The 19364-nt window shown below is 27.8% G+C and overlaps 2 protein-coding genes and 1 long non-coding RNA gene across 5 annotated transcripts; 2 read left to right on the top strand and 1 right to left on the bottom strand.

Moving 5' to 3' along the window:
* Nucleotides 1-523: 523 nt before the first annotated feature.
* On the top strand, nucleotides 524-14299 carry LOC130941451 (probable leucine-rich repeat receptor-like serine/threonine-protein kinase At3g14840). Of its 3 annotated transcripts, none has more exons than XM_057869957.1 (24): nucleotides 524-805; nucleotides 1061-1247; nucleotides 2772-2822; nucleotides 2965-3033; nucleotides 3125-3196; nucleotides 3523-3594; nucleotides 4591-4662; nucleotides 4768-4839; nucleotides 4928-4999; nucleotides 5105-5176; nucleotides 5277-5348; nucleotides 5834-5905; nucleotides 6301-6363; nucleotides 6536-6595; nucleotides 6711-6749; nucleotides 6876-6922; nucleotides 8697-9076; nucleotides 10079-10274; nucleotides 11331-11462; nucleotides 11732-11850; nucleotides 11949-12159; nucleotides 12493-12730; nucleotides 13159-13309; nucleotides 13669-14299. In XM_057869957.1, exons 1-24 carry the CDS (start codon nucleotides 715-717, stop codon nucleotides 14035-14037), a joined length of 2979 nt encoding a protein of 992 aa, XP_057725940.1. In that variant the 5' UTR covers nucleotides 524-714; the 3' UTR covers nucleotides 14038-14299. The 3 variants fall into 3 exon arrangements, with proteins under 3 accessions (XP_057725940.1, XP_057725939.1, XP_057725941.1); XM_057869956.1 differs by having other exon boundaries at nucleotides 525-805; nucleotides 2772-2843; XM_057869958.1 differs by lacking the exon at nucleotides 5834-5905 and having other exon boundaries at nucleotides 526-805; nucleotides 2772-2843.
* Nucleotides 14300-15034: 735 nt separating this feature from the next.
* On the top strand, nucleotides 15035-15995 carry LOC130940067 (aspartic proteinase 36-like). Its single transcript, XM_057868116.1, is given in 3 exon segments — nucleotides 15035-15043; nucleotides 15401-15651; nucleotides 15764-15995. Coding segments are annotated over 3 exon segments (492 nt in total).
* Nucleotides 15996-16467: 472 nt separating this feature from the next.
* Nucleotides 16468-19015, bottom strand: LOC130941453 (uncharacterized). Its single transcript, XR_009070646.1, has 3 exons — nucleotides 18849-19015; nucleotides 18703-18757; nucleotides 16468-16766 (listed from the first exon to the last, which is right to left on the bottom strand). It is a non-coding gene; the product is annotated as an uncharacterized LOC130941453 (long non-coding RNA).
* Nucleotides 19016-19364: the final 349 nt, after the last annotated feature.

Genomic DNA, 19364 nt, shown 5'->3' with positions numbered 1-19364 from the left:
ATGAGTGGTATCATGACATGGTATTAAAACGCTAGATCTGAAAGGTTAAGAGTTCGATCTTTGGTAAATCCAAAAATTAAACTAATTTTTCGAGAAGATGTTTATTATCCCTTGTACTCGGATGGTTATTCTAAATAGTATAGGGGATGTTCATTTCATAACTCAATAGCCATTGTACAAATAATCCATTGTCTCCCTAGCAGGATCCTATATAATAATATGCACATTTAAATAATTGGTTTTTTAAACAAAGAGGCAACAAATTAAACACACCTATATAAATGTTACGCATAAATATACGTGTTATTTAATTTATTTTTAGTTTATATTTTAATATATATTTTTATATAGGGATTGATTTTGTGTTTACATCTAATGTGATTAATAATATTAAAAAACAAAAAAAAGAAAGAAAGAAAAACTAGAGCACATCACATTCCAACGGAAAGGTGGCTTAAAATTTATACATGATGCAAAGTAAATCCGTAAACATGTTTCAATGGATGACGATATATCTTGTTGACTTGTTTAAAGTCTTCAATAATAATTCAGTACTTGAAGGCTTCATTTCCTTCATCTCCCTCTATCAACTTCATTGGCCACCTATTTCAACATATAATTAATCAACGAAGTCCATAGATATATCAACTCTTTTTCCGATCCGATAATAGCTGAACTGCTTTAATTATTTCAATTTCATCGGAAAATTAAAGCATGAACATGATCTCCCCCTTTTCTCTCTTCTTCCTTTTACTTTGCTTTTCCTCTCAAGCTTTTGGAGCTACCCAACTGCCAGAAAATGAAGGTATGTATATATCAGTATGTAATTTATGTTTCTTAATTTTTATAAATTTGTTTATGTAGTCAATAAATATGAGATCAACCGTAGACATGGATTCTCCAAAAAAAAAGAAAAAATTATATTGTTATTAATTCTCATAAATTCATCATGATTGGATAAATTAAAATACAGAGACTATATATTGAATCCTGTCCAATAGTGTATATCCCAATTATTATACTCCTTACATGTTTATTTGTTGGATTATATATGTAACAGTGGAAGCTCTGCAAATCATAGCAAAGACACTTGGGATCAAGAATTGGAATCCTAGCGCTGATGAATGCAATAAGCTGGTGGGACAAAATAATTGGACTTCATGTTCGGAATTCAAAGATAATGAATATCAGAATGTTGTCATCTGCAATAATTGCTCCAGTGACACCGTTTGTCATGTCACTAATCTGTACGTGATTTATTTGTTTAATTTCTTTTTATTCTCTTCATTGGGAGTTTTAATTTATTTTTGTTATACTCATTTATTTCTTTTCTATTTTTAATCTTTTTCCAACTTTTCTTTTTTATCCCATCACTTTTTTCCCTTTTTTTACAGCATCCTCCTAGTTGTTTATTATTATTATTATTATTGTTGTTGTTGTTGTTGTTGTTGTTACTTTTTTAATATAAAATTATCATTTCTTGAAAATTTTTACATTTTTTTTTTGGAGGTTATCACATTTTTTTTGGCGTTATTATATTTTTATGGTATCAAGTTTCTTACTTTATGATATTTTATAGATAGGGGTAAATTGTGGTTGTACAAGATGAATCAATTGTACACATGTATATAGCATTGTTCCAAGTAGAAAATGATTGAATATGCGTCTATATGAATGATCAGTATGGTATATTATATTTTTAGATAATTGTTTTAGAATTTAATTTTAATATACTATCTATATAAATTAAGATAATTTTATGTATGTATTTAATTATGTAATATTATGTTATAAAAAAATAATTTTTTATTTTAATATATATTTTATATTAATAATTAATTTAAAAATTAGTTTTTAATTTATATTTAATATAATTTTTTTTATGTATTATACATGCTTATATTTGATGTGTTTGACTTTTCTATCATTTTAAAATATTTTATCTCCTTTTAATCTTTTTACACGTATAAACAATTTTATTTCTTTATTACATCTGAAAAAATATATATTTCTAATTAGATTTTAAAATATTATTTTCAAATACAAGTCATCATTTTTATTTGATAATAACATATTTGTTATAAAGTCAATGAGTTATAATTCTAATGGCATAATCTTCTCATATTCAACTAAGAGGTCGCAGATTTAAATCTTTCTATTTTTAATAAAAAAAAAACATATTTGTTATAAAAGTTGCATGCAATAAAATTTATCTTTTTTTTTTGTCATTGAATTGGACAACCCCTAATTCTAAATACTCCAATGGATTGGACAACTTCAATTCTAGGTACACAATATACTCATTCACACTTCATATTTTTACCACATTTTTTCCCAGTTGCAATTTTTAAAATTTAAACTCTAAACCTTTGAAGTAGAGAGGGAGAGATATGCATGTGAGTTAAGACTCATTGGCTAATAAAATTTATCTTTAAATTATATAAGATATTTTTTTATATTGAATTCTCCTTTAAAAAAAGGGCCTGAACAAAAAATATGAATTGCATTTATATTGGATCATGAATTTTAAGCTTTTTTTTTATTGCTTTTTTCTAGTTAAAATCTGTATCACACGAAAGCATAATACATAGACACTATAAAACAGTTTCAAATAATATATAAAAAGATTTTGTTAAGTATATAATGACGTTTATAAACAATGTAAAAAATCGGCTCTAAAATTTAAAATAGTAGCTTTATTTTTCGTTTTAAATTTTGATTATTATTCTTGAAACATTTGTTCATTGATGGGTTAAATGAATGATAAACAGATGTATGAAACGACAAAATCTCGCGGGTACACTTCCGCCAGAACTAGTGAGGTTGCCTTACCTTCAAGAAATGTATTTAATTCTACAACTTCCCCATTTTTCATCAATTCATTGTTTCATTAATTTGTTCAACGACATATATTAATTATAATATTATTATTTATGACTACTTGCGCCTTATATCTTTGTGCAGTGATCTTACTTTTAACTACCTGAATGGCACAATTCCTAGTGAATGGGGCTCCATGAATCTTCTCAACATGTATCGTCTAGCTCTTTTACAGTTCTATTATTAACAATACAATAAAAGATGATACATAAATTATTATATCTCTAATAAATATATATAACAGCTCTCTTGGAGGAAATCGGTTAACAGGCCCAATACCAAAAGAGATAACAAACATATCCACTCTCCAAAGTCTGTGAGTTTCTTTTTATCGCTTTATAACTTCCAAAAGTAAATGCATGTTTAGGCGTCATTATTATTTTGTTAAATTTTTTTTTTTTAACGTATTTGGCAAATTTTTAGTAGTAAAAATAAAAGCACTAGTAAAATAAAAAAAAATCTTTTTTAAGAAGCTGTAATTTATATCTTTTTTTAAAAGATATTTTTTTTTTAAAAAAAAAATATTTTTTATGTAATAAATAAACAATAAAATACTAAAAACTTATTTCATTTAGCATATTTGAAATTCATGTATTCAATGGAACATAGCTTAATTAATTAATTTGCACTCGATATACATAGTGTTGTGGAGTCCAATCAAATGTATGGAGATCTTCCCCTTGAGCTTGGGAATCTGACGCAGATTCAAAGACTGTAAGCACCTTAATTACTTTACCTAAGTTTTATACCAAGTAGCTTAAAAAATTTTCTTTACAGATAGAACTAGTTTTAATAAACTAGGAGACTTTCATTGATTTACATATGTTAACTCTGAAAATTTTCAAGCATACTAACAAAATCAAGAAAAAGAGGTACAAATAAATAGTCAAATACATGTGAGAATTTGGAACTTGTGTTTAGTTCTTTCATTTTAATTCCTTGCACTTTCTATTTCTTCAATTTACAGTTTCTCCTTTCAGTTATGCATTTTATCATTCTATTCTTCTTTTTATCAAGTTTGTCGATTCATTTTTTCCACTTTAACTAAATAATATCATTTTCCATATGCTTCATTACAATGTAACTTAGATTAAGCATGACATTACTGTAATTATTCTGAATTACTCGCTGAAAGAAATTCTCTATCTACTCTCTAAATTGAGATTACTAATATAAATTTGGTCAACTATTTTAATTGTTGTTTGAGCCAAACAAGATCCAAGCAAAACATTATATATATATATATATATATATATATATATATATATATATATATATATATATTTGAGAAAAAATTATTTCTTTATGAGAATTAACAAAGAAAATAACGAATTATATATCAATTATCTATCCTAACTAATGACAAAATACAAATAAATCAATAAGTAAAATTGTGTAAAAGGTGAAAGAGTTTCACTCAACAATCCGGATGCTATTAAGAATATAACCTTCACAAAAAAAGGTAAAATAAAAGATATATATATGAATAAAAAACAAATGCTTCTATATATATTTAAGTGTTTTTCGACCAAAAAAATAATTCTTTTTTTTAAGAAAAAAAGAATTAAGTAATTATAATTACCTATAGTCTTATGATTAATTGATTTTCTTGATTGATGATCCTTTCTTTGTAGTTTGGATTATATATATGTTTGTTTGGATACGTAATTTATATATATTTTAATTTGTGGCATTATTGTATATATATAGGTTACTTTCCTCCAACAATTTTACAGGAGAGCTACCTGCAACACTTGCCAAGCTCACTAACTTGCAGGATATGTAAGCTTCGATTTTTTTTTTCTTTATTAAACTAATTAATAAATAATCACAAATGGAAAAGTGGAAGAACATTAATGATTCTCTTTTTTTCTTTAAATTATGCAGTCGACTTGGGGATAATCAATTCTCTGGAAAGATTCCTGATTTTATTGAAAGCTGGACAAATCTTACAACATTGTGTGAACCTTTTAAATTTTTTATTTTTTCAATAACGTTTCTATTATTCTTCAATTACAAATAATAGTTTGTTCTATTCTTTTTATAGAAATATTATAGGGAGTGGACTAAGTGGGCCAATTCCTTCTGGTATTTCAAAATTGAGAAACTTAACTGACTTGTAAGCATGATATATTTTATGTATATATGAATAAGATATGGTTTCATTTTGATAACTTTATGTGTTTAATTAATTATCTTTGGTTCTGATTATTTTTATATGCAGGAGAATAAGTGATTTGAATGGATCTGAAATTTCAAGTTTTCCCGAACTTAATACTAAGTCGATGAAATATTTGTGAGTTGATACATTTGAATCTTTCAAAAGTGAAAAGTAAAAATAATGAAAAAAAAAAGTTATTCACAATATTATGATTTTGTTTGTGATGATTTCACAGGATTTTAAGGAGTTGCAACATTCATGGAACACTAGAGGATTATCTCTCAACAATGACAATATCACAAATCTTGTAATTGAATCAGTAGCTTTAAATTCTGTTTGAGGAATTCTTTAGATATAACATTACGTAAAAATGTTTAGAATATATATATATATATATATATATATATATATATATATATATATATATATTATGAAAAAAATAGGATTTAGCAACGGTTTTCTAAGAATTTTGTTTTTCTAAGAATTTTAAGTCGCTGCTAAACAGATTTGCAATGCTTATTGAACCGCCATTTTTTAAAGCATTGGTAATAGAATTTAGATCTTCTAAAATGAAAAAATTAGCAAAGTTATAAAATAAACCATTAATTTTGTAACTTTCATAAAATATGTACCTACTATTTTAATTTAAGAGTGATTAATTCCTTATTTTATCAATTTGTTTACTTTAAAAATCTTTTTTTTTTTCGCCAATAATATGTGACACATCACACATTACTAATTTATTATTGACCTTTTAACATATTCTTAATTATTTATTTTTCATTTTTTCAGAGACCTCAGCTTTAATAAATTGACTGGACCAATTCCACCTTCTTATAAGAAGTTGACAAAAGTGAATTACATGTAATAATTAAATTATCATGCTTGATATTTGGAGATAGTATAATTGTTATTTTGGAGCATACTTTAATTTTATTATGATAGATCTATTGGCTTAACATCTAAAAGAAATAAAAATAAAAAATATATACATTCAGAAAATTATGCATGTACTTCAACTCTTCAAGTATGGCTCCATGTGACATAATTAATACTATTTAGAAAGGACAAATTAATTTGGAATTTGGATGAGAGTAGTATTACTAATAATTTTATGTCTATTTGTAATAATTAATAATTTATATTTATATATATACAAAGGTTAAAGGTAGATGTATCGATTAACTTCAATTGAAAATTGTATAATGTAGATTTCTTTATATTGATCATTTTCTCCTTGATTTCTTGTAATAATGTAGATTTTTAACTGGAAACCTTCTCAATGGATCAATGCCATCATGGACGAGTGATGCTACCAGTTTGTAATAATTTCTTTATCAAATACTGCTTTTTAATTGGTTGTTTTAATTAAACACAATGCATAGTATTTATCATTAATTTTTTATTGTTTTATATATTATCATTTAAATTTACTTTTTAAATTTTCTTGCCTCTCCCATTTATTCTGAATGAAATTCTATGCCTTCTATATAGAGATCTTTCATATAATAACTTCAACCAAGATAATCAGCAGCAATGTCAATCTGGAAAAGTGTAAGTAGTACCCTTAGCTTGTACTTGTATTTGTATTTATTGAATTTTAAGATTTAATTTATGCATTAATTTAGTGAAAAGCTTTGTTTTCTTACTATGTATGTGTCATATATAGGAACTTATTTGCTGCTACCTCTCCGACAATTAACAATTCGTAAGTTTTGCATTTTAAAAAATAATTGTCATTTTTGTATTGCATTGGCATAGAAAGATTTCATCATAATGAGATTAGTTATACTAACTTATGTTGTCAATTTTGTTGCTTCCATTATTTTATCAGAGGAATTGTTTCATGTTTGAGAAGCTCTGTCTCTGGTTGTTCTAAAGGTGAGTTTTTAGGTTATGTTTTCTAAGAGAGTTAGGCTCTTTGGTATCTCGATAAATAGATAAATAAAGAAATAAATCTCTCTTACAAGTACAAGATGAGTAAAATACTAAAATGAAAGATCATCATGCATGCTTTTCTATCAAGTTTGAGTTGCTATATTTTAATGGGGTTGGACACATTTTAAATATAATATTTATTTGATATTTGTCTAAAGTGTTTTTGTGTTTAAATATATTTTTTAATAAATAATGAGAAATGCCTCTTTAGGCAAGTTTAGACACACTTAAATAGTTTCATGTATTATTATATTCAACTTTTATTACCTTCTAAAAAAAATTTCTTTTCGAGTTATCTTTTTTTAAAAGATCTTTTAAAAAAGTAAAAACAATTTTATGTTTAAATATCTCATGAAAAATATTTTTTTGTATATCAATTATATTTGGGTACAATAATATAGGAGTATTTTTTGTTGATTTATTAGATAAAAAAATATTTTTTTAAGTAAAAAATATATTTTATTTAAAAAAGATATAAATTATAACCTTTAAAAAAATATATTTTTTATTTTTCTAGTATTTTTATTTTTACTATTAAAAATTTGCTAAACAAAATAAAAAAAAAATTAATAAAATTTTTTTTAACAACTTAATAACACCTAAACAAATTTAATATATATTACTATTTATTAAAACAAAAAATTATTTATATGCTTTATGTAATTGAAAAGAGTTGATGTACTTACACTGTGAAAAATTTTATATGATCCTTTAATTACATTCATATTTTTAAATTATTTTTTAAGTAGTGGTTAGGTTGAAAACTAAATACTTTTACTAATGTAAAAATATATGGTTAATTATTTGTGTAAATCTTTTTATTCTCACCGTCTATAAAAATTAAATTCAATTAAAAAATATTAAAATATTTAAAAAATTAGCTTATGCTAATATCAATAAAAATATGATATTAATAAAATCTATTTAAAAGATATTTTATATTTTTTATGTTTAATTTTAATATATTAAAAATATAAAATTTTTTACATAATTATTTAATTATATTTATTTTTTTAAATGATGATTTATAAATATAAAAATTAATTATTTTTATTGACGTAATATTATATATATATATATATATATATATATTATATAACTACTTTATATTGATAGTACGTTAAAATTAAATTTATATTTTATATTTATTTATAATTTTGATAAATTAATAGTATAAAAATATATTTTTAAACGGTCAACTAATTATATTCAGGCTTTGAATGATTTTTTAATTTTTTGTTAGGTAGACAATGATTTTTGTAAATAATATAAATAATAAACTCTAAAATTAACTTAATAAAGTAAAAAAAAATACTTTATCTTTAAATTAATTCTTAAATTTTAACATTAAAATAATCACATGCACACCTAATGAATTAAACATCCAACTATTGTTAATTATGTATAAGTAAATCGAATAAAAAAAACTATCTAATTGAGACAATAAATTGTGATCTCTTATCATTAGTTTTAGAAAGTTAAAGATCACACTTTTTATACTTTTATTTTTTTCAACAATTGAAAGGATCCATTTTTTATTGTTTAATATTTTTATTTTCTATTTATATATTTTTTTTTAACTAATGAGTTTGGAATTGAGTTTATTTTAGTGCGCGAGACAATATATAGTTAGTTGTCTCGTGTTAAGTGTGTCTCGTACTGGAGTCCGTATTAATTGTAAAGCATGAAAAGCAAGATCTCCCCTTTGTTGTGTCAGTTAACTCTATCCATATAAATTGTGGAGGAACATCCCAAAAAGTGAAGGGAATCACATATGATGAAGATACAGATGAAGGGACATCATTGTTTACCAAAGGTCAAAACAGAAACTGGGCAGTTAGCACCACCGGTGACTACATGGATGTAGAAGCAGAGTATTCTACTGCCTCTGTAAACGACACTTCTGCACTCTCTTCCAATGATGCTTATGGCCAACTATACAAAGATGCACGTGTTTCTCCTATTTCTCTAACTTACTATGGATTTTGTCTTCATAATGGAAACTACAAAGTCAAGCTCCATTTTGCTGAGATTATGTTTACCAATGATCAAACCTATAAAAGTCTTGGAAGGCGTCTATTTCACATCTACATTCAGGTATATTAATATATATTGGAAAAGTATAGGTTACCAACATATTATCTGTCAACTTCTGCCAACTCTTATTTATATTTGTGTTTCATGGAAGTGTGTTCGTAGATGTGTCTAATAATTAATATATTTTAAATACATATATAAAGAGACACATCCAGAAAATATATCTATAAAGACACTTCTATTAAACACAAGTTATAAAAAAGATATTTTTATTAGACACATCCATGAACACACTTCCATAAAACACAATTATAAATAAGAGTTGGTAGAAGTTGACAGATATGCTGTTGGTACCGTAGCAGAACCGATATATATTACTATTGCTATTTTTTCGATTGAGTATCTATACATGCTTTTGTTTTTGTTTTTATTTTTAATGTTTTTGTTCTTTTATTTTGTGAAAAAAAAATATTATTTTTTATTTTTATTTTTTGTTTTATCCTTTTTTTTTTACAAAATTTTAAAAATAGAAAATATTAAAAATTAAAACAAAATAAAAATACAAACAAAACTAACTTAATTTGAAGAATTTAATTGGTCCTAAAATTTTATATATGTTCACTTTGGTCATGTTATTCCTGAGTGTATAGCTTTGTTCAATTTTGAGAATAAAACAGGATAAAATACAGACCAAAATACAATAAATAGAAATAAAAAAAATTATAAAAATATGATTTATTCTTATTTTCTTTCACACAAAAAACTAAAGAAAAAATATAATGATAATAGATATAATAATAAAAAATTTATAACTCTAATAAAAAAATAAAAAATCAAGTAGTGTTTTATCGGTATTTTTAAGTTTTTTTATTAAAAGATATAAAATATAATAATTTAATATTTTAAAATATAATATTTATGTCTATGTCTTATTTATCAAATATAATTTTTTGTGTCCCCTAAACAAATGTAGTTTAAGTTCCATCATTGCCGCTCCTTTTCATGATTTAAAAACACATCGTGGGTATCAATAATAATGTTTGATTATTGAAATGTTGCAAGGGAATGTTGGTGGAGAAGGATTTCAATATTGCAAAAGAAGCAGGAGGTGTTGGTAAGGGAATCATAAAAACTTACACAGCAGCTGTCACTAATAATACCATTGAGATTCGATTTTATTGGGCTGGAAAAGGGACAACTACAATCCCACAGAAATCAGTGTACGGTCCTCTTATATCAGCCATATCTGTGGACAATGGTGAGTTATTCTCTTTAGCTACCTCCTTCAATGTTATTCTATTGTTGGTTTGATTTATCGGGAAATTAATGTATTTAAAGATTATTTATCTTTTGTTTTTTTGGTCAGGCAAAGATTATTTATGTTTAGATATAATTAGTTTTATTCTAGTTGGACGGGGTATGGGTACATTTCGGGTATGTATCTAAGAAAAAAAATTGTTTTAGGTAAAAATAATTTTGGCTATGTATTAGATATGGTTGGATATGTTTTTTTTTTTTTGAATTAATTTAAAATTACATCATGTTTAGCAAATTTTATTTATTATTAATTATTTTATTCTAAATCTATTTAGATTGTATAATTTATGATATTTCATTAACTATTTAGATTATTTAAGTGCTGATATTTTAATGTTACATAAAATATATATTTTATTAGTTACAAATTATCATCTATTTTAAAAACTGTGTGAACTTTACATCTACTTATATATATAACAATATTATAGTATCCATTCTGTTCCAATCAGTTAGTGAGATCTTGAATGGGATAAAGTAAGGTAGGATTTAGATAATATATTCATCCGGTATATATATAATATATATAATATTTGTAAAATAATTAGGATAATAATTAATAATATTATATTATTTTTAAGTTTTTATTTTAATTTATGTTATGTATGTGACGATGGTTATATAAATTTTAAAATTTTATTTTATTTGCTAGATTTTGATAATTATAAGAGTAAAAAACAGTATAAAGTAGATTAAGGTTTAATACTTTACTCCCCACATTTAAGAATGTAGTGAGTTCTATACAAATTATTGTAAAGTGAAACAAAATCGAATGTATAAGACAAAAATCTGTCTCAGTCCTACCTATTCCATTACCACCCCTACTAAAATTTTCATATCTTATCTATACCGGATATGGATACGATACCGTATTCATGCAATTTTGATTTTACCTTTTAAGTTACTAATTTAAAAATGGAGATATATAATATTATATATCTAAGGTGAATAATAATTGTCTACTAACAATCAAGCAAACATATACCTCATCACTTAGAAAATGGAGGTAGCATATCAACAGGGGCTGTGATTGGAATTGTTGCTGCAGTGGTAATTATCATCATCATCTTAGTACTTAGTGTGCTTTGGTGGAAGGGCTACCTAGGAAACAAAAACTCTCCTTCAAGAGGTAATTTTTATTTTTAAATTAAACAATGCAATTTTCAGTTGGTGACCAAGTCATATTATGTTCTAAATTAATTATATATCTTGCTATAAAAAGTTTTACAGTAAATTCACAATATTGTGATTTTAAACGAAAAGAGAGTAAAAAATCTTTAAATTTTTCCCTTTTTTTCCTCTTCATTTGTTTATCCAAAGTGTCATTTTGAATATATAATTTTCATTATGATTTTTAAATAATTGTCTCTAATTTTTTTTTATTTCATTAATTGTCAGAGCTTATGAGTTTAGATATACAAACAAGTTTATTTCCCTTGAGACAAATCAAAGCAGCAACAAATAATTTTGATATCACCAATAAAATTGGAGAAGGAGGATTTGGTCCTGTGTATAAGGTATTTTTAAACTGTAACTATATGAATTTTATTATGTTGAAGACACATGTATGCGAATTTTGGGTATTATATTTTTTAACAATATTTCAATTATACAGGGAAAGTTACCTAATGGTACAATAATCGCAGTGAAACAACTATCTTCAAAATCAAAGCAAGGAAATCGTGAATTCTTAAATGAAATAGGCGTAATTTCTGCTTTACAACATCCATGTCTTGTTAAACTCTACGGATGCTGTGTTGAAGGAGATCAATTATTATTGGTATACGAATACATGGAAAACAATAGTCTTGCTCGTGCATTATTTGGTAATTCTTATAATAATTTGCGCTACACTTGTATGTTACTCTTTTGGGTCCAAAAAATGTGTCTATTAAAAAATAATTTTATTAATTGATCATATAAATGCATATTCTCTTAAAATTCTTTTCACTTAACTTTGTTTTCTTTGTTAATAGAGTTTACTAATAAACATTACCTAAACAGTTTAATTTAACAATTATTTTGGTTCAAATAAAATTTTATAAATATTATGACAATTATTTTAGGATTGAAAAAAAAAAGTTCTTTTGGGATTTTTTCTTCTTCTATGTCTTATATATTGTGATATGGGCTAATTTGTTTCATATTCACATATAAAGGTCCAAAGGAACACCAAATACAATTGAATTGGCCAACAAGACAGAACATTTGTATTGGTATTGCTAGAGGCTTAGCATACCTCCATGAAGAATCGAGATTGAAGATAGTTCATAGAGATATTAAAGCCACAAATGTCTTGCTTGATAAAGATCTTAATCCAAAGATATCGGATTTTGGTTTGGCCAAACTTGATGAAGAAGACAATACCCACATTAGTACCCGAATAGCAGGAACATAGTAAGTTCAATTCATATTATTTAAAATTAGCTTGTATATTGATGATATTTATGAAAGACATTTAGTTTAACCAACTTGTCAATGGTCATTATAAAAAACATCTAGTGATTTAAACATAAATTTTACTCTAAAGTATATGGTTTTAAACTTTTAGTACAAAAACTTTTGTATCTAGGAAGAGTGCTAGAGGACCAGCAGAATTTGTAATGTGTAGCCATCAATTAGTCATCATTAATATTTTTAATGGTATGAGATGACATCTAATGGTGTAAGATTACTCATTTTTCTTTTGATGGTTAAGTGCTGGCCAAATTTCAATAAAAGTGTTAGCTCCATAAACTTTTTCTAAATTAAAAATAGGAATAGATATAGCAGGTATCAAATGTCAATGAATTAATCTAATAAACTTTTTTATGTTTATTATGTAGTGGATATATGGCTCCCGAATATGCAATGCATGGTTATCTGACTGACAAAGCAGATGTCTATAGTTTTGGAATTGTTGCTTTGGAAATCATTACTGGGAAGACTAATACAACTATGAGGCAAAAAGAAGATGTAATTTATCTGCTTGATCTGGTAAGTATTCTCTTGAAGAGTTCGTATAGAATGAGTGTGGTTACATTTTGTTCTGGGAGGAAAAAAAGCTGAGATTATATTATTATTCTACTTCTTGAAAATAATATAAGTTGTTCTATAATTAGTTTCCTATAATTCCTTTGGAAGAACAGATCATTAATTGTTAAATTAGTGCTGTGTTTCTAACTTTTAACAAACCTTATTTTCATAAGGACAAATGTGACACACATATTGCTATTTAAACACCTTTCTCATAAATTTCTCAAATTGGTTAATATATACACCGCTATAATTGCTTCAATATCACTCAATTTGACAAGATCGAATTGGCTGCTGACTTTGATAGTTATTTATACTAGGCACGTTTATTGAAAGAGAAAGGCAATCTGATGGAATTAATTGATAGAAGATTGGGCTCAAACTTTGATGAAAAGGAAGCCATGGTAATGATTAAGGTGGCTTTATTATGCACTAATGTGTCTCCAGCACATAGACCAAACATGTCTTCAGTGGTAAGCATGTTAGAAGGTAAAATTATAGTTCAAGAACCAACTTTTGATGAGCAAAGTGAGGCGTTGGATGAGAAGAAATTGGAGGCAATGAGATTGTATTGTTTTGAAGACCAAAGTATCTCAATGGAGAATCCATGGACTACTGCATCTACTTCTACAAAAGATTTGTATCCATTACAATTGGACTCTTCTTACTTAGAAAAGAGAAATCATTAGAGTTGTTAAATTTTTAGTAGAAAAAATTGCAGTTAGCACCAATATCATTCAGTATGTTAAGTTGGTATCCAAAGCCTTATTTGGTAAACTATTGAATAAGGTCGGATATTTGTGGTAGTAATAGAGTCTATGACTAAGCATTTTTTAGCCATGTTTAATTAAGGGTGATTTCTCCAGAATCTATTAGAATTGTAAGGGTTATTTACCCATGAAGAGCGGTCACAATCACAATTATTAATCAAGTGAAATTCTCAAAAGTTCATTACATGATGTTATACTATATTGTATTTTATGTTATTTACATTATACTACCTAGTGTATATATACTCTAATATGAAAAAGATGCAATGTGCAATTCATAGATCTTTAGTATGTTTACTTACACCACATCCTTTAGGTTGAGTTCAATTTTTCACATAACTTAGAACTCCCTATGTGGCCTTCTCCGGTGACTTTCTTGCTCGAAAAAACTTTTTCGATGAACCATAGAGTGTAGTTGAGCCAGCTCAAAGCATGTGACTCTGTCAAGCATCGTAGGTTGCAGCAAACAACAACTACCTATGTTGTTGATTTCCCTATTAGGGGTACCTTCGATCCATCCGTAGCTAGTTGGGTAATTTCTCCAATTTCACTTCCAAATTTGCTTTATTTCTTCTAGTACTCAGTTACTCTCATCGATCTTTGTCAAAGAAGATTCTTTCAATTTAAAATGTAAAATTAATTTTTTGTTATTCTCAGTTATTCTTTTTGTAATGGTAGCAGAGTGAATTATTTATGAGTAAAGTCTTATTTGTGTTCCTAACGTTTAAATCGTTTTATTTGTATCCCTAACATTTATAAAAGTGATTCAATATTATCTTGCCGTCAATTATACTAATAGATCAGATTGTATTTTTTTAATTCATTCTCACTTGGATGTATTCATTCTCAATTAGGTCTCACTGGATGTGTTCAATTTTAATATTGTATTTTCAGGTTCAATTATGTCCCTTAAACAATGAATTATGTAAATGTTGTAGAGATTAATTTCAAATTTTAATGAGTTATTATCTAGAGTGGATCATCGGTTCTGACCCAAACATTTGTATTCTAATTTCAAGAAGAGATTTTCAAAACTCCAACTAAAGCTCATGATGTATAATTGATGACAGGATAACATTGAATCACTTTTACAAATGTTAGGGATATAAACAGAACGATTTAAATGTTAGGAACACAAATAGGACTTATCCCAAATATTAGGGACAAAAATAATATTTTACTCATTATTTATTAAATTCAATGCCAATATAAATGTTACAGTAGGTCCAATATAATGCTAGGACTTGTCAATGTTATCATTGTTGATAGAATTTTGTTGTAGATTCAGCTCAATTATTTTGACTCGGGGAGTTTATCGACATCATCATTGATCTTTTGTTTGGACAAAAGGTATAGGAATGGAGAGGACTCCTCAGATACGAGCTGTTCTATTGAGAGCAACCAATGAACTTATACATTTTAGTATAAAGATTGTAGTGGGACTTCAAGCTATTATGTATCAGACTTGATGCATTTAGAAAGTATTTTCGAGGGATCCTTGACAAAAAATTCTTCGATGCCTATAGTTTTCAGGTGAGGAATTACAAGCCTGGAATAGTTGAAAGCAGCATTACATAATTTATCCCCCAGTATTTATTAGTTTAAATAAGGAAATAGTTACTTTGTATGTTGTGGTATGGAGCAGTTGTAGCAAGCTACAGATTGGGAAATTGAGTAAATCTGATAGAGTGATCGATGGAATATTTGGATTTGGGCAGCAGGAACTACATGTCATCTCCTTGCTCTCATCGCAAAGAATAGCCTCGACAGTGTTCTCGCATTGCCTGAAGGGTGATAACAATGGTGGGGGGATATTCCAACTTGGAGATATTATGGAACCAATCATAATTTACAGTCCACTTATTCCATCACAGTAAGTACTTTCATTGGTAATAAAATGCCTGATTTTTTTTGTTTCTTTATATCACTTGCTTTTTTGGTGTATGTTAAGTACTATATCAATGATGTTGATTGTTTGAATTCTTCCATAAATGAGAGTATAGATTGATGGCTTTAATGAAATTTCAGTACAATCTTTGTCATTTAGGTTATGAATTTGACTTGAAGATTGAAATTCTTCCTCATATGTTGGTTTCTATTGAAACATAAACTCAATCGATAATATACATCCTTAAATATTGTAACACCCTACCACATGAAGCTTTCTGCTTAAGCCGTAAAACAGAGATGGTGTGGTATTATGAACTCTAAATTAAAATGTGTACATATAATAACAGAAAGAATATAATAAACTAGGAGCCTTAAAAAATAGGTGAAATAAAAATCGCAAAATATAAGCGCAATGCTCAGAAAATGAGTTAACTTGCGTATTAAGAAAACTATAGCTATCAAGTATAAGATAACAAAAGTAAGGATAGAGTGCCAAAGATACAAAATAACCAGCTCCTAACTCAGCCCGTGAAGTCAAGGCTGGCCGGAAAATATTTACACATATATACATATCCAAAACCCAAATTTACATAAACAAAATCCTGTCTCTCCATAAGCCTCTAAGAGGGTCAAAAGGAATAAGTCATGTAGAGAGAAAACTAAGTACATATATATACATAACTATACAACAAAAGTAACCCGACAACCACTTCGCTTCAGAAGTCCAGACGCCTAACGAGGTGCCTCTTGACTTGCATCTGAAAAAACAACAACACAGTATGGGGTGAGAATCAGAGGTTCTCAGCATGATAAAGGTGCCACACATATAAGATATAAGGTCCTGGGAATGCCAGAGGCAATCCTAGAACGCCGACACTCAGATTATAAAGCTTAAAGTATTAAACAGAAACCATAAAATGTGGTTTTCTAAGAGTATCTAAGCCTAACTTAACTTAACTTTGAATCTAAGTCTTACCGCCTTTCTTCCATACCTCCATCTCCGACAACATATCACAGACAAACAAGCAGATAAAGGTAAGAACAAGAAGGTTACAAGTACTGCAGGTAACAAATATACAGTTAACATCACAAGTACATTTAGACACACCCAGTTAATGTACAAACAAGTAATTCAAGTAATATGCACATGATGCATGCTTGTCTTATGGCTAATGAGTTTCATCTGTCAGTTATCAAGCCAACTCGACAAGTCCGGTTTGCTAAACCCTTGGACTGTCCTTCGTCGCGCATCCCCAAGAGTTTATGCATAGCTTTTTCTCTTATATATAAATATCAATTGCTCAATGGGGGTACCATTCCCAGGAATTTATACATGCCCGGCCACCTTTACGACGTAGGTTCAACAGAGTATCGAGTTTTGACCTGGTACACGTGGTGGCAAGCCACGGTACTTTACCTAGCGAATCTCGTATCTCAGATTATTTGATTATTCAAGCCAAGTATCATACATAATCATTCATAATATTTCATAATCAATGCATCACTTTTTCAACTTTACTTCACCTCCAAGTTATCCCCATTTCCTAACTTCACTTGATTATCAAACTTAATACTATTATTTATGACTAGAAGAATGAAAAAATAGGTTTAAAAGTTTGAAATAAGGTTTAAAACTCAGAAAACCATATTTGCTGGAATAGGGGCCACGCGTACGCGTGGCTCACGCGTACGTGTGGGAGCATAAAAAGACAGCTCGCATGCGCACCCCTTATCATGCGTACGCGTAGACATGTATGCTGGCCTATTACGCGTACGCTTATAAGGAGCTCATTCAAAAATTCCATGCCACGCGTACGCGTGGGCCACGCGTACGCGTGGGCCACGCGTATGTGTGGACGTACATTTTCTAAAAATATGATTAAGTAGAAAGCTGCAGAATTTACCTATTCCAAACAAAAAACTTCTGACGTATATAACTTAATCATTTTAAATCATTTTTCATGGGTTCTTCGAACGGCATAAACTTCACGAACCCAATTTTTATCAAAACAAGTTTGAAACCATTTGGAGGTTTGGAGGCCAAGTTATAGCTCGGTGAAGTTCGGAAAAAACCCACTTTTCACCAACCCTTATACCACTATTTCATTAACCTATCATTCCCATATCAGCCATTTCACACCTGAATTCAGTCCCTATATGTACAATATACCAACAACACAACTTTACACCATTTTATCATCCATCATACATTAACATTACACAATCTCACATTTCAACAATTTCATCATGCACTCACTCAATATATGTATAACCATATCACCACCAACTCAATCATTTTCCACACTAATATCAATTTAGCAACAATCACTATCACATAACCAATTCACATTATAAATATCAAGGATACTAAGCATTGTATATTTCCATGCGTTCCAGCTTATCCTATGGTCATCTAGCCTAAGTTTTCACAGAACATTATATATTAAATGCAAGAAACCTAAACCATACCTCGGCTGGTTTCTACGTATTATCCAAAGCAACTCACCAAAACAAACACAGCCCCATAAAAGTTCAATAAACACTAGTGCTCAGCTTCCTTCTAGTTCCAATATCCTCAATTTCAAGTTCCAATTATTTATTCACAACCTAATACACATTCATGACACATATACACCCAATTTAATACCCAAAGCACAAATTCAGAAAATTAAATAGAACTTATGGTATCCTCACCTTACCCAAGCTTCATATAAGCAAGAGTGAACATTTTTCTCAAACTAATTGGATCCTAATACAACAAAAAGTAAAGAAATTTAACACCACTACATAATTTTTGAAAATTGGGGGAAGGAGAGACTGAGAATAATTAAATGGTTTACCTATGAAATTATTCTGGTAAAATCGTAGAGCTCAGCGCAGTGGTCGCGTGGCCGCAAACGGTACGGCGATCGGAGCTCGGACGGAGGAGATGCGGTGATTTAAAGTAATGTAAGGGGTTAGGGATTCTTTTCTTCTTCTCCCCTGTTTATTGCTTTCAGTGTGTTCTTGCTGAAGTGGGGAGGAAGAAGGGCCTTGGCTCATTTAAGTGCTGGGCTGGTTGGGTTCACGGGCCCAGTTTAGGTTCGGTTCAACTAGTTTGGTCCATTCGGTCTAATCTTGGATCGAATTCTTTAAAATTAATGTCAAAATTCTCGTTTTGATGAGCTCTATCCTAATTTAATATAATATTCATATTTTTAATTTTTTTATTAAAAATTAATTTATTAACTATTTATTTACTAATTTAACGGGATTTACAAATATCATTCAGAAGAGGATTACAACCCGTTTGTCAATGCAGTGAGATACCTCTTTTACTTTTCTGTATTCATTTCCCTTTATTTTTTCATTTATTT

Source organism: Arachis stenosperma, chromosome 7 (genome assembly GCF_014773155.1).
Source record: "Arachis stenosperma cultivar V10309 chromosome 7, arast.V10309.gnm1.PFL2, whole genome shotgun sequence".
NCBI lineage: Eukaryota > Viridiplantae > Streptophyta > Magnoliopsida > Fabales > Fabaceae > Arachis > Arachis stenosperma.
This window is presented reverse-complemented; position numbering and strand designations above follow the sequence as displayed.